The 16,270-nt window shown below is 40.8% G+C and overlaps 2 protein-coding genes across 26 annotated transcripts in view; one reads left to right on the top strand and one right to left on the bottom strand.

Annotated features, from left to right (window-relative positions):
• Positions 1 to 16,270, top strand: part of LOC100115682 (sodium/potassium/calcium exchanger Nckx30C) — a 570,283-nt gene that overhangs the window by 315,551 nt on the left and 238,462 nt on the right. The window contains exons 6-8 of one of the 25 annotated variants that reach the window (XR_004345111.1): positions 11,808 to 12,103; positions 12,217 to 12,984; positions 13,090 to 13,514. The exons of 20 other annotated variants lie outside the window; for them this stretch is intronic. Coding sequence is in view for 1 of the 5 variants with exons in the window: in XM_031929831.2 (XP_031785691.1) it covers positions 9,046 to 9,089 (44 nt within the window). In the remaining 4 variants the exon portion in view is untranslated. Of the gene's footprint in view, positions 1 to 9,045; positions 11,780 to 11,807; positions 12,985 to 13,089; positions 13,515 to 16,270 lie in introns of those variants that run through there. 4 more of the 25 variants (XR_004227564.2, XR_004227562.2, XR_004227592.2 and 1 more) reach the window with 4 other exon arrangements.
• Positions 1 to 16,270, bottom strand: part of LOC116417614 (histone-lysine N-methyltransferase KMT5B-like) — a 144,680-nt gene that overhangs the window by 113,623 nt on the left and 14,787 nt on the right. The gene's annotated exons all lie outside the window — the stretch shown is intronic.

Genomic DNA, 16,270 nt, shown 5'->3' with positions numbered 1-16,270 from the left:
GCGTGGTCACTCTTCTCACCTGTGCCTCCTTTGCAGAGTACACAGTTGGGTTGGTTCTTACACTCCTTTGCTTTGTGCCCATCTTTTCCACATTTAAAGCAAAGCTTATTTCTGTCTTCAGTTACTGTGCAGTTTCTACTAATATGTCTTAAACCTAGACATTTATAGCACCTAAGCAGCTCGTTTTTGCTGTTAGCTATCCGGATCCTACAGTTGACCCATCCTATTCTGATCTTCAGTAGCTTAGTGATCTTAGCCGCTATCTGAGCTGGTACCCGTATTACTGCAATCTGCGTGTCACCATACGTCTTTCGCAGAGATCTTATCGTAGAGACTTCTATGATGTTTTCTTGGCCAATTTCCTTCTGTAGTGCTTCTCGTACCTCCTCTTTTGAGGTAAGCACGTCCAGATCTCTTACTTTAATGGTTTCTTCTTCCTGGAATGCTTTTATTGTGGCGCCTTCCACTAGTGCCGCTTTAACTGCTTCTGGGTATTCCAAGGTTACGACTTCTCTTGTGCGTTTAAGCTCTATCAGAAGATCTTCTGCAACTGTTCTGCGTATGTTACTTACGCTATTTCCCAATGTATTAAGTAACGAAGCCGCTTCCATTTTTGACAAAATGTCTGAATAACTCTTTTCTTCTGCAGCCTCGATGATTAAAGCATCTCATCTGATGGGTCTTGCCCGCTTCGGACCATCCTTGCTGGTCCTATTCTGGTTTGTAACGCTAGGGACACTTTTATCTTCTTTGCTTGCCATTTTTTCCTTTTTCTTTGACTTTCTTGTGATGCCTTCCTGCCACGCTGCCTTTTTAGGTTGATTATCCACTCCTGTATTTCCTCCATTTCCATCCTATAAAATAGTTGGAGCTTCCTCTGTTATACCCGCCTTCCGAGATCTAAGACTTGGAGTTGTCTAGGTTTCCCTCCCCTGAGTTCCCGGGCGCTGGCATTGCTGTAAGTTATCTTCTGCCATGCAGAGATTCTTATAGCTCGCTCTTATGATTTGGGCAAGATTTTGATTTTGCTTGTGCACATTGTGCCTGTCCCTGACATAATCTATCAGTTCATCAATTCTGCTGCCAAGGTGATCCAAGTGCGCATTCCTTCGCGTTATGCATACAGCTCTTTTATCCCTGTCTGCATCAACCTCTATTTCCATATCACCTGCGTCTCTACGTGCAGCAGAGGTCAGGTGATAAACATCTGCGGCTTCCGAGTAAGTTTGCCCCCCTCCCTCCTTTAAACTCCATGGGGCCAGCGTCAACCACCGGGGCTTTCACCCGATCGGAATCGACAGCGGGACTGGACACTGTGGCTTGACCGGCTTGAAGTAGTAATGTTATTAACTCACTATCCATGTTTGATTTATCTAATGGGTTTCTTTTCCTGGCCTGTTTGGTCCGCGAAGAATATTTTATTTCTGCTCTACCGTTCGGCTGGTTAAGGAGACCTTGACGCGCCGATGAGCATTCCCCTATCTACCACCCAGAAGAGGCGCCACATACAGGGTATCAGCATCCCCGCGCGAGTGTGTATGTTTTTCTTTTTTTCTTTCAGAGAAAAAGGTATTAGGGAAAATCTTAGAAAGACCATAGCATGACTTTGTTTATGGGGTCGTCGGAACAGCCCCATCCCCAATGTCAGCCATTTGTCGGATTCTCGCCGACTAAACCCATCCCTTCTACGGCCAAGTGAAAAAAAACACCTAGCCGTAAAAAGGAACACCCTTTTTGCCTTTATCGACCCTCGGTATAGGTGCCTAGCTCCATCTTCTATGCCCCTGGAATCCGTGGTACCACTGTCAAGCAATGCTTTGCGGGGCGGGGGGGGGGGGGGCGAAAGGCTTTCGCCCACTTCTAGTTGATGTGGTCGTCATCACTATAGTCATCCTTCATTTTCTGCGTCGCACACACACGTACATTCTCAGCCTCTTCGTCTTCTTCTGTGTTCTTCGTCCTTTCTGATTTTCTTGAGAATGTCTGCTGCATAGTTGAAGACAGCACACTACCCATCCTCTGAAGTCAGCATAGCCATCATAATCAACTCAGGAATTACTCTGGTCTGAAAATAAATTTCAAGTTATTCTCGCTCCTGCAGATATCGTGAGCACTCGCAAAAGACGTGCTTAACATCCTCTGTTACATCCGAACATATTGGGCAGTCTAGTTTGAACCGATGCAGGTACGCCCTGAAACATTCATGGCCAGTCAAAAACTGCGTGAGGTACTAGTTAACTTCTCTATGTCTTCTTTCAATCTAATATTCTATCCTTAGTATAAGGCAATAAGTCCATCGCCCCTTGCCACTAGAGTCCTATCTTGTTTGCCATTTAGCCATCGTCTTCTTTCTTGCAGCATCCCAGATCTCTTTCTGGCTTTTGTCATTGGATCGTCTCCTGCCTTCGAATACATCCTTCATTTCCAATGGTAGAAGTTCAATAGGTGGCATGCCTGCTTAAATGCAGACAGCATCATCCGATACCGTACGGTAAGCGGACGCCACTCTTAGTGCACTTCGCCTATACACGGTAGTCATCTTTTGTGCATACGATTTCACCCGCATCGCATCTGCTTATATTAAGGCTCCATATAGCATAATAGATGTGTTTACACTAACTAAGAGTAACCTACGCTTCTGAGTTGGCCCTCCTACATTTGGCATCAATTGTGATAGAGAAGCGCCAACTTTAGTGATTTATCACTGACTACTTTCAGAAGCTGTTTAAAACTTAGTCTTGCATCGATGGTGATGCCCAAGTATTTAATAGTTGGTTGAGAAACGGTCTCATGTCCATTCACCGTCAGTGTGATTTCCTCCATCTTCTTCCTACTGGAAATGAGAATTACTTCCGTTTTTTGACTAGCTAATTCCAGACCTGTCTCTGTTAGTCATTCGTGTATTATACGGTTTGAATCTTCAGCTATGTCTGTTACCTCTTCTTTATGTTTCGCTACTACCACTATGTCTTCAGCGAATCCCACGACTGTTGCTCCTTCAGCTAATTGTAGCTTTAGTACACCGTCGTACATGATGTTCCAAGACGGTGGGCCAAGTACTGACCCTTGGGAGACGCCTCCTGTAACTTTATAGGTCTTGGTACCGTCCTTAGTGTCATATAATAAGATTCTGTCCTTCAAGTAATCGGACATCATTCTTCTTATATATAAGGGCACATCCTGCTTCCGAAGTGCCTCGTGTATTATACTCCATCTGGCCGAATTGGCCTAATCCACCTTATTCTTTTATAAAATGATACATTTTTACGCAAATAATGCGTTCCAGGATCTTGCCTGGAGTATCCAGCATGCAGAGCGGTCCGTATGATAAGAATTCCTGAGGTAATTTCTTTCCCTTTGGCAGAATCACTAGTCGCTGTTTCTTCCAGTTTGTGGGAAATGTTCTCTCTTCTAGACATCTATTGTACAAGTCCACAAAGACCTCTAGATAAGCGTAAATGGCATGCATAAATGCAATATTTAAAATGTCACCCGGACCTGGGGCCTTGTTGTTTCCTACCCCTGCAGGCGGCTAACAATTCCTCAATCGTGATCGAAGGGATAGCCTCTTCATTCACACCTTTTTTGATAATACTTGGCTTTTTCAGTTGCCTGAGAAACAGTGTGGTCACTACCCAGTGCAGTAGTTCTAGGCACTTTGGTGGAGGCACGTAGCTTCCCTTAATCTTCTTCATTACTATTTCATACAGTCAACTCCAAGGGTTTTGTTCAACCTCGTCCTATAATTTCTTAAGGCACCGTCGTTTGTTTTTGCGGATTTTCTTCTTAAGACTCATTTTAGCGTCCTTCATTTCACGACCGCGGGAAATCAATATATACAGCAGAGTAGTAAAAGTACAAAAATAATAAGTTTGAGGTATCAGTTTTAGTAGGTGTGTAGTGTGAAAGTATGCTGAGGTGAAGATGGGTTAAGCGAGAGTGAACAAGTGTGTGCGTGTGCGTGACTGTGTACACGATGTTTATGTATTTATGCGTTTTCTAGTTCGAAAAAGTAAGCGTCTCCGTAGCGAAAGTAGGGATATCTAGAGGTGTCACTTCCCCCCTAACAGGCCGGAGTGCTACGCGAAAGTCGTAGGCCAGTACGTATGATGGTACGGCAGTGTTAAACATTTTTCGTAAGAAACAAGCAGTGAAATACTTCCTGCGTCCGGCAGTGGTAAACCACTGCAGCTCCCGCCTGTATGGGGAGATGTGCTCATCTTTCCTTACACCATAGATGTACCGAATCCCCGTGTTCACGAGCCTCTGTAGTTTTAAGTCGAGTTACTGCGTCAGGTCACAGTATACAAGAGAACAGTAGTCTATAAGGGGAAACAGGAGCGCTTGCACTAAGTGCTTGCGCAATCTGAGACTGGTACTTTTTCTGAAATATACGGTTGCATTTCTTCTAGTGGTGACAGGAACATCTCCTTATCATAATTCTTTGTTTTCCAACTAACTCTATTAGTCGTTGTACTCGCGCTGGGTCCCTGTTTTGATATTCTTACCTTTATTATTATGGCCTGGTGATCACTATGTGTGTAGTGCTCACTTACTGCCCATGACGCAACTGAGCCAATAAAACTGCTTACAAACGTCAAGTCGACAATAGACCCTGCGTCTCCTCTTCTAAATGTGTGGGTGGACCCTTGGTTAACTAGGACCAAATCCAGGAAAGCGATTGCTTCTAGGAGTATTCGACCTCTGTGGTTAGTCCTTATGCTGACCAACTCCATAGCCCACGCATTAAAGTCGCCTGCAATTAGTGCCAGTTTCCTCCCAACTGCGTCTTGTATGAGCCGATCTAGTCGTTGTTTGAACTGCACGATTGGAGCGTTAAGTGAAGCGTCACGGCTGTAAACAGTGACACCTGCTACCTTAGCCCGTATAAATCCTTCTTTACAGTTCTTTATTTTTCTACAGAAAGCAACGTTCCCTCATGCCCAGATCGCTGTTTTACCCTTAGTGTACATTTTTCACGATGGTACGTCTACGGGTCTCTCTCGTGGTTTTCTAGTGCCATTTTTGTTTGTGGCATCAGTGCTTTCATGTATCTCCTTTTTCCTCTCTTTTTCTTTCTTTTTCTTCTTTCTGGTGATAATCTTCTGCCAGCGTGGGTCTGCCTTTTCTTCCGAAGACACCTGTGATTGGCTTTTTAATGTGACTACCACAGAAGCTACTTCCTTATCTTGTTTCGTTCTTTAAGCGTAGTTTTCTTGTCGATCTTGTACCTGGCTTGGTGAAATTGCCTTACGCTTATTAAGCGTTCTTGTCGTCACCGCTTTTGATGCTCCTATCGTTTGTGATGGCTTGTCCTCTTTCTGGATATGCTACTAGTACGGTAACATTTTCGCTTTACTTAGCATCAATCCAAGGCTCTTTTTGCTCTTTTTCAGCGCGACTTGTCCGCTTTCAAATCGCTTAATCTGGATCATAATCGCCTATAGATCGCTTTTAACAGACTTATAAATGTTGGGTGCGTTTGACACAACATTATCCATAGAGTCCAGCCTGTTTTGGATCTTCACCCATATGCTTTCTCGTTCTCGCTCTGCATCCCAGATTGTATTCCAGATCTCGAGGGCTCCTTTTCCTGCTTTTTGTCCTTGCGTGGTTAAATTATTCATGCTGGTAGTAGTAAGTAATAGTCTTCATCCCGGTATGTGCCCGACCACCCTCGATTCCTCCGTCTATGGAGGCAGCTAACATGGCCATATCACATGACTGTAAGCGGTGCCACACTGGGAACATCATATCAGGGTTATATTATATTATAGCACGCGATACTGACCTAGCTCACCTCTACTCTCTCGAACCTCTCACCCGGAACAAAGTGCTTGGCTCTCTAAAGAGTTTCTGGCAGACATCAAGCAACATCACGCACTCGCCTTAACCGATTTACCAATACTGGCTATGTGACCGGCCCCCCGTCTTGCCGTCAGCGGAAGCCAAAGGTTTTGTTCAGGTCACTTTGGCTTGCAACCTCAGATTGCCTACCCGCCCAGGATCTCCTTTTGGCAGCTTACGGGCCGCACCGCGAAGCAAACTCGGCGGCCTGATTTAGTCCACGAATCATATTTTATTTCTTCTCTACCCTTTGAGTTATATACCCCAGCGAGCTCTCCCCCATCCGCCACCTGGGGGACGCGCCACATACGGGTGTCAGGCTTCCCCGCGTGGGTATGTATGTGTACCGTAATATTCCTGGAACTGCTTTGTTAATATCAATACAATTTGACATGCATATCTATTTTTTGATTCAGAATTTGAGAAAAACAGTTATTTTTTATTTACTCAGCTTTTTTTCTTTTTATGGCCATTTTTTGATTTTTGAAAAATAATATTTCGTGTTTTTCTCAATAATCCCATCGTTACAAACAATTCAGCTATAATGAATTTAAAAGAGAATAAATTTATTATAAAAAGCTATCTCCTGTAAAAATTTTAGACGATTTTGTTGATTGGTTCTCAAGTAAAGAGCTGAAATACAAAAACCGATTTTTTCTCACTTACTCTGGGATATATAAGTTATTTAAATTGAACCATACCTTTAAGCGCTATTTTACTGTCATTTAAGAAAAATTTATTCGTAAACATTTAAAAAACATAAATATACTCTATATTAAACAATATTTTATTTATAAATTAAGTTGGAGGAAGCTACGTGCCAATGAATTGGCACCGGTTTTTATGACATGAAAGAAATATTTTATATATATATATATATATATATATATATATATATATATATATATATATATATATATATATATATATATATAACGATAGACTATAAGCTCTTTTTTTAGTTTAAACCATTTAACGCTTGATTTGTAAGAGTTAAGTAAGCCAGGCAGACCTATCAAACCTATTGCTAGGTCTAAACGATTTCAGTTAATGATGCCCTGTTAAAAAAAAATTTATGTGGATTTCAAAAATCAGTGGGTTTGACGCAAAATGTAAAAATTTTCAAGGGGTACTGGAATAACTTCACTTTGGCCATCCCCATAGAATGGTGTAGTTTAATTTTTAATTTTGAGGTTAGCTTTTGTTTTTCGCTTATATCTAGAAAATTATGATACACATGGAAAAAATAAAATCTGTTGCAGTTTCGTCTTGACGCCCTCTATTGATCGGTGCACTCTTATTGTAAAAAGTTTTGATTTTAATGTTAGGAAATCGGTTTCTGCTTGTACATCAAAAACTAGTGGGTTCGGTGCCTGAAAGAACGAATATTCGAGAAATATAATTACTTTATTAGCTAGCTCTTTTTAAAGCTACTCGAACACAAATCATCCCTTTTCAGGGCTAAAGAAATGAAGCCGAAAGGCCCCCTACGTTCTCGTTTTTGGCTGTACAGAATTGTCCCTCGAGTGGCTGGGTCATGCGATGCGTCATTGCATGCATTAGTTACATATAATATAATTGTCAAGGTCACCAATCTATGGCATTCTTTCACTCAAACAGCAATATCACGATTAATCAGCTTTTCTACACCAAGCGGAAATTTGACTTTGAAATGACCTTTAGGGGTCACTTTGATCCCTAACATGAATACCTATCTGAAAGTAGAATTTTGTGCTCTTTTAAAAGCCGAGGTTAAAAATAGAGGTTTTTATAGGAAAAACTAAAGTTGACCTTCAAATAACCTTGAATATAAAGGTTGATGCCAGAGTAAAGATCATGGCTGGATCAGTCCTTCCATACCAACCAACTTTTATTTAAAACATTTTTTGAATGACTTGCTGCAATTATTTATATTATTCAGCTGTGTACGTTAAAATGGGACACCTTGTATACCTATACAAAGCAATCGCAAGTGTGTGTTTAAGCTATATTTGAAATGTCCGTTTATGCTTTGACAGTAATGCAGGATTAAGCACGTTTTTAGTTTTAAATTTATTTTGTTGCCCTGTATATTGAAATAATAATTAAAATCTATAAAGGAGCGTCCTTGGCTCAGTTGGTTAAGGGGATGTGGGAGATAAAAAACACTGTTTTTCTGGTCCATAAAACTTTTTAAATGAAGAGTGCAATGACAAATTCAGACCAGAGCGCAATAGTGTTTTATGCAAAAAATGATTTCGTTGAAAGAAATGGTCAATTGTACTTTTAGTTTTTTAACAAATTTTGAAATACGAATGGGTTTACACGATCTTCGCGAAATCTCAGCGCTAACCTTAAAACTAAGCAGTACCAATAAACTTTTTATTATTTTAATTTCTATCAATATAAATAGCACAGCGCTATTCTATTAAGTTCAATTAATCATTTTACTGTAAGAAAAAGTTGATTAGACTTTTAGTTTTTTTTTTTTTGGCATTTAAAATACGAAATACCTCGTGGCGTTTTTTGAAAGCTTTAGCTCCCACGTACCTTTAAGCCGCACGCCTCAGCCGTCCGAAACACGTTCGCTCAAGGGGTCGTGGGTGCGATTCCCTCGATTTTTTGGGTGAGTTACTTTCAACGGGAAAAGTACTAAAGACTCCGGCTGTTTCGAGGCAGGTTTTTCCCCGGAATTTTTATTCAGTGTAATTCCGGGTTTTCCCTGCCTTAAAGGCGTAAGCCTTGGCAAATGCGAAACAATGGTAGGGACCAAAGGTAAGGCAAGAATTAAGGTAGCCAACTCGATGCATTAGGCGGGGAGCGCCGGCCTTACCGGTGTGGAGCTGGTCTAATACGGGACCTTTTCCGGAGAAAGCTACACTGAAAGAAAGACCCGATGCCCTTTCGGGGGCAGAGAGTGCTGGCTTAACCAGCAAGGTGTGTGTCTGAAAATATGGTCCTCACGGGAGAAGTCTCTCAGGGTAAAAAAAATAGAAGTATGGGATATAGCGTGGTAAAAGAAAAATAGAAATGGGCACTACTTCCACACAGAGGTGATGAAAGGCCCCCGGCAGCTGGGCCGAAAGGCTGCACCGGTAATGGAGAAATAATTAAAATCTATAGATAATTTTGTTGATTACTAAGTGACATCATTAAATAACGATTGTAGATCGTAATAACAATATTCAACAATTTACTGATTTTATTGATAAATGGCAGAAATGATAGTAACACACGTGCGACTACATTGTGTGCATACGTGAAATTCACAGAAGGGCCATCACTAGACAAATTTGTTGTAGTTAAAGGCTGGAAGATTAAAAGTAAAGAAATTCCAGCTGATCATAATAGCTCCAGTGTGAAAAAATAATATCATCTGCTGGATGAAACAGATGGCATAACATATTATGCACAGGTAATTCTTGTTGCTGGTAAGTATGTGTGTGTATCTGTGTGTGTGTTTTTTTATGTGGTGTTGGCAGAGCAAGCTCCGATACCGGATCCCTACAAGTACTATCGTTAAACAATACTTCCGTGGGGCCTGTTAACTAGCCATTCTAGCTTCTCCTTTAAAGTTTGACATTTGCATACATCCCCCATCCACCAAGGTGATTAGGGGTCCAGGATCAAACTCGTCTTCTTCATTCTGCATCGTCCTGCCGTCTACTTCCAACAGCATCGATCAGCCATCCTCTGGACAGACTTAACCCCGACACCTACGTTCTTCTGCATCGGGTGAGAGAGTCTAACTCAGTTACCTACGATCCTCAGCATCGGTTTAAGAAGCACTTAGAGGTACTCAACCCTAGCTCCTATGTTCCTTCGCATCGGGCAGGGAAGTAAGAGCACAACTCTGTGACCTCCGTTCCTCTGCATCAATCCAAGGAGCGTTACGTATCTACTACGTAGTGGCCTTCGTCTAGCAGCAGTTTTACTAAGGTGTTTCGCCTTGTCCTTCCCTTTTATTGTCTTCGTTATTTCTAACTTTTTTAAGAATGGTCCTTACGTAGTTTTTTAATGCACACTAGCCATCATTCGACGCTAGCATAGCTGTCATCATTCTCAGAGGTCACCCTAATCTGAAGGTAATACTAGAGTTCTTCTCGTCCCACTTCGTATCGCGAACAGTCACAGAAGACATGCTCCGCATCTTTGTTTGCTTTCAAACATACTGGGCAATTAGGATTCTTGAAGCGGTGTAGGAAGCCTCAAAAGCATCCATGTCCGGAAAAAAACTGCGTAAGGTAGTAATTCACTTCCCCGTGTCATCTATTGGTGCAGCCAAAAATACGTGGTAAGTCCCATCGTCTTTGCCACTCAGCTAAGGTTTGTTCCTTCGCAGCTTTTTAAACTTCCTTTTGAGTATTATCAGCACGCCGGCTTTCTTCGTATATATTTTTTCGTTCTGCTGCTAGAAGGTCAATAGGTGGCATACTTAAAATAACGCACACGGAATCTTCTGATACTGTTCGGTAGGCAGAAGCGACCCTCAATGCACTTCTCCTATAAACTGTTGACAGCTTTCGTGCATAGGACTTGACCAACATAGCGTCCGCCTATATTGGGGCACCGTATAACATAATTGATGTAGTTACACTGGCTAGGAGTAATCTTTGACCCTGCGTTGGCCCACCTACATTTAGCATTAGTCACGACCGACATAGTTAGCATTAGTTCAGCACCGACTTTTGCTGCCTTATTGCTTGCCCTCTCGAGATGATGCTTAAACGTTAGCCTGGCGTCTATGGTGATTCCCGGGTACTTATTGGTCGGCTAAGAGTCTATTTTGTGTCTGTCCACTAACAGCGTTATTGTCTCTATTTTCTTCCTACTGGATATAACAATAGCCTTCGTTTTATGGCTAGCTAGCTCAAGTCCGGTATGCTTTAGCCAATCGTGGATTATACCTACTACCTTGTTAGCGATTTCCGACACCTCTTCCTTTTGCTTTGCTACTACCACTACTGCAATGTCATCTGCAAACCCTACAACCGTTGCCCCTTTGCGTGGCTCTAGCCTAAGTACTCAATCGTACATAATGTTCCACAACAATGGGCCAAGCACTGACTCTTGTAGGACCCTTTCGGTAACTTGATAGGTTTTTGTGCTGCTCTTTGTGTCATACAAAAGGGTTCTGTCTTTTAGGTAGTCAGACATAATCCTTCTTATATATGCGGGTACCTCTTTTTTCGTAGTGCCTTGTGTATCTTGCCCCAGCTGGCTGAGTTAAACGCATTTTTAACATTAAGTGTAACAATAGCACAGTACTTCTGCTCCTTCTTTCCATATCTTTCCTTCTATTGCAGTTCTAGCAGTGTCGACTACTAAGCTTACGGCATCAAGAGTAGAAAGTTTTTTCCTGAAGCCGTATTGATATTTCGCTAGTCCACCTGGTTTTTTAATAACTTGGTCCATTCTAACGCCGATTATGCGCTCTAAAATCTTGCCCTGGGGTGTTCAGCATGGAGAGTAGTCTATATGAGTTAGCTTCTCCAGGTTGCTTATCTCCTTTTGGTAGGAGTACTAAGCGTTGCTTTTTCCAGTTCTAAGTAAGTGTCCCTTTTTTAAGACATAAATTGTACAGGTATTCAAAGACATCAGGACGTTCTTGTATAGCTTCTTTGAATGCAATATTGGGTATGCTATCCAGGCCTGGAGCCTTGTTGTTCCTAATTATTTTGCATGCAGCCAGTAATTTCTCTGTGTTTATGGTTTAAATGATTTCGTGATTTGCCTCCGCTTAAGGGATAGTTGTAACTTCCAGTTGGTGGGCAAACAGCTCGGTTACAATACGGTCCAGCGATTCCGAGCTTTTTGGAGGAGGGAAATAACTTCCCTTTATCTTTTTTATTACTACTTGGTACGGTCGCCCCCAGGGATCTAGCTCAACCTCGCCCTGTAACTCTTTTGGGCACCGTCGTTTATTTTCTCGGATTTTTTTCTTGACTATTCGTTTAGCATCCTTTATTTCTTTGTTTCAGGCGTCTTCTACTTCTCTACCTCAACCAATCTTGTAGTATTTCTTCTGGGCCCGCTGTTCCCATCTTCTGGTTCGATGACACTCGCTGCGGGCAGCGGCAATTTTTTTATCTCATCAGTATACTGGCGGTCGTCTATTATCAGGAGCCCTTCTCGGCATCGTTGCGTCGCAGGAAATATTATTCGTGCTAAAATGATCAAAATTTATTTTCAAAGCCTATGGCAAAGCTTATGAATTGCTTGAAGCATTCCTTAAAAAATCACAGAGGTAGCAAACATCAAAATACAGAAAGTCACCGTAAGAGAAAATTGTTCTTTAATGTTTATTACTAGCAGTAGATGCATCGTAATATTTCCCATTACCCGCTTGACTTTATCATTTGCAGACCCAAACGGCTGTATTTCTTCTAGAGCCAGCAGAAATGTCTCCTCAGCATAATCCTTCGTTTTCCAAACTACTTTTTCGTCGTTGCTCTCGCGTTGGATCTTTGTTTTGATATCCCTATCTCAATTATCATCGCTTAGTGGTAACTGTTTGTGTAATAATCGCTCACCATCCAATATCCATCTAAGTTAATAAGGCAGTTGCTAACAAACGTGAGATCTATGATGGATTTTGCATCTTCTCTTTGAAATGTTTAAGAACATCTCTGGTTAACAGGTTAAGACCAGGTCAAGGAGTACGAATTGTTCCAATAGCGCTTTTCCTCTTTCGTTCGTCCTTTGGCTGTTCCACTCTACTGCCTAGGCTTTAAAATCGCCTGCTATCAGTACCAGTTTTCTTCCTACAGCATTCTGTACCATCCAGTCCAACAGTTGTCTGAGATGTTCTATCGGCACGTTGGGAGAATCACAGCAGCTGTAATTATGTACGCCTGCGCGTACGAATCCTTTATTACGTCTTGTCATTTTTTCCTGGAAAGTGACGTCTCCGCCTACCCATATCCTCGTTTTACGTGTGTGTGCACAACCTATAACATTACTATATATAATATTAGCAATACTAGAAAATATAAAAATCGACTTTAATTAGATAATGAAGCCTCTATTAACGATAACATTCAGAATAACAATAAGAGAAATTCAATTATTCCAAAAAGACAATTGCATACAGAATTCGAAAGAGAAACCACTCAGATGAAAAAGTCGAAGATCACTATGCAGAATATTGAGAAAAAGGTATATCTTTAATTACTTTCTAATAGATAAGTTCGTTGTCAGAATCCATTATTATAAACATTGAATAATAATATTTATCTACCATTTTAAATTTTAAAATTGCAGGGAGAAACGTTATCGAGGTAACTTGCTAGTGCCTAAGATTGATGGTAATAAACTAAAAATTGATAACTCTAAGATCAATGGAATAGTCGAGTTTAAAAAAACAGATATATCAGATAATTATCATGATGAAAGCAGAGAAGCCAAAAAAGATAAGCCTACTGACAATAAACTAAAATTTTTAATATTATTTGCCTATCCTTGTAGATTATAAATGTTCTTTGCGATGAGGAGTTAAGTAAAATGCAATGAAGTGAATGATTAAAGTCATAAATTTAATTTGCTTAAAGCTGGAAACCAACAATTACTTAAGGATAATAAAGCGTTGCATGGCAAAATTAAAAAATTAAAAAAGAAGTGTCTGATTACGAAACCTTAAACAAAGATCTGCAGAAGAACGTTGTGGAACAATTAGAAAATATTTTAAGGTATGTACATTCAAATTTATTTAGATCGTTGAAAAATAATTTGATAATTTATATAAAAAAGTAAAAGACATTTTGTTGATTTCGCGCGTTGGTTTCTATGAATTTTCTTAATCCAAATTCTAAAATCATATTATTTATATGTTACATACATAGATAAATATAAACAAATCTAAAATTCATATATTTAAAAACTAGTTAATTTAATTGTGTTACGCTACAGAGTATGTGAGCTTACTTTGCTTAACTTAAATAAACTTTATTTGTATAAGTATAAAAATATATGAAAAAAATATGTTCATTGGTGCAATCTCATATTACAATATGGTTAATATAAAAAGTGTATACTGATCTTTTTTCTTCACTGTGTTGAAGCGTGCAACTTGAGCTTATAATGAAAATTATGTTCGTACACTCATCGGAAAGTGATTCTGATAAAATATTTTTAAAATGCATTAATTAGATTGTTCGATTCAAGAAAACTAACCAATGAGAAGGCAGGGTTTAAAAATCGTTCCATCAGAATCACCTTCCGGGGAGAGTATAACCTCCAAATGTCATCTATTTAGTTAGTGTTACCTTAGAAAATAAGTCAATTAGTCTTGTAAACAACCGTCATTGTTTTTTACTCGGAGAACCGTCTTCACGTACGCCGCTATCCTGTCCCATTTCTGCTTGCTATCAAGCATTGTACTAAATACTGTCTTGGGCGTGAACGCACCTACCCTTAGCTCCAATATTCTACGCCTTTTAGCCTATCGAGGGCAGTCAAAAAACGTGTGTCTCACGTCATCTCGTACGTCACCGAAGTACCTACACTCTGGTGATTTAACCCTGTTTATCGTTAACAGGTAGCTCCGAAAGTATCTATGACGAGAAAAAAATTAAGTTAGATAGAATTTAACTCCTTAATCAGTGTTTTTGTCTGTATCGTTTGCTGGTAGTCGTTCCAGTGTTCTTGCCACTTTCACATCGTTGTATTCCTTTCTGCGGTGACAATATTTGCCCTATCCGATCTAAGGCAAGATTCGTAGATCCACTTGCATTTAATAACAAGCAGATCCACGAGGATTACACCCGCGATTATCATCACTGCCTCTCCCATGACTATTCGTTAGGAGCATGATATTCTCAGAGCCCCTCTATGCTGCACCGACGTTATTTGCTTTCTATGTTTCTTAACGGCCCACACCTCCGCTCCATATATAAGGATCGAGTTAGTGGTCGTCATTAGCAGTCAACCTAAAGATGGTCTAGGCCTGCGCACGTTGGGCATCAAGCTGCGCTACCCTTATTGTCGTCATCTTACATACACGATCTAAATGCGCTCCATAATTCAGCTTCGTGTTTAGGGTTACCTCAAAATACTTAGCTGCTTGTTTAGTCATAATCGCTTCTTTGCCTACCCGCATCAGTATGAAGGTCGGTACACGTCTCCTAGTCAGAATTCATATGTCCGTTTTGTTCAGTGCCAAGGTCAATCCATGGTCTGTCATCCACGCCAGCACCCTACAAATTACTGCATTTAGCTTAGCTTACGCAATCTTTACGTCCCGGGCTGTAATAACTGCTACTACGTCGTCTGGTATTTCTAGTCTAAATAGTCCATCGTACAGGATACCCCAGAAGTCCTGTCCCATGATCGAACTCTGCGTCACCCTTGCCGTTATGGATCTATTCCTATTTTCTTCCGTCGTGTCGTATTCGATAACCTGATCCCTCTGAGACAGCGGGCTTACCTGGCAGGTAAGAGAGCAGCAACGGATAACTTGACGATATTGGCAAGTTACCGACCATATGGCGCTAGCGTCGACTATGTAATAATTCACCTAAGCACAGGTAGATGGCGTGCGAGTATAAAGCATTGTTGATATATATATAAGGGTATATAAGGAGCTCCGCTGCGCTGACGAAGGCATTCGCTCTCTGATGCAACAACCAGGCCGATAGAATGAACTGCTGATCTCATCTACCAACCAATCGTCCGGATACTTAGTATGCAACGAGCAAAGCGCTCTTGAAAGGTTATCCGGGGGATTACCCCTCTCTCCAAATAAAATATTAGTTTGCGATCTTCTGTACATTATGTTCAAATATATATATATATATATATATATATATATATATATATATATATATATATATATATATATAATATATATATAATTCTCTTTTCTAATTAAAGTCTTTTCAACCTGATTTCATCCACCTCCCACCCCTTCATCTTACTCTTTGATGGATAGGACTGCTGATCCCTGCCTTGACTGAGCCGGTAATACATAGATGTGGACGTGAGATAGTGGTTCCTTCCGAAGCATCTTTTAATTGCGCAGACCATTGATCATCACCCGTAGTGTCGGATGATCCTTGGCCATTCACTACATTCATTAGGTGTGCTTATATCTTCCCTGACAACTACTCGGGCACAGAACTTACACACGGATGGCGGCTAACATAAACCGGACCGTTTTACCTCATATAGTTATCCACTATTCGCATGATGTATTGCGGTGCTCCAAGCGGTCGCAGAGCATCTAGTGTGTCTACTTATCTAGCCCTGTTAAACATGTTTTTGACGCCCAGTGTCACAAGCACAACCATAAATCTTACCGCATGACAGGCTGCATCCGTACTTTTTACCGTGTCGGTAACCTCTCTAATCGCTCTGATCGCTGACCTTTCCTTTCTAAAGCCATACTGCTTGTCAGAAAGGTCCCCTGCTTCTCAAACAGCCTTTAATATCCGTGGCTTAAGTAGTG

The sequence above is a fragment of the Nasonia vitripennis genome (genome assembly GCF_009193385.2).
Source record: "Nasonia vitripennis strain AsymCx chromosome 1 unlocalized genomic scaffold, Nvit_psr_1.1 chr1_random0003, whole genome shotgun sequence".
NCBI classification, from domain to species: Eukaryota; Metazoa; Arthropoda; class Insecta; order Hymenoptera; family Pteromalidae; genus Nasonia; species Nasonia vitripennis.
The sequence above is the reverse complement of the archived record's forward strand: the minus strand, read 5'-3'. Positions and strand labels throughout refer to the sequence as shown.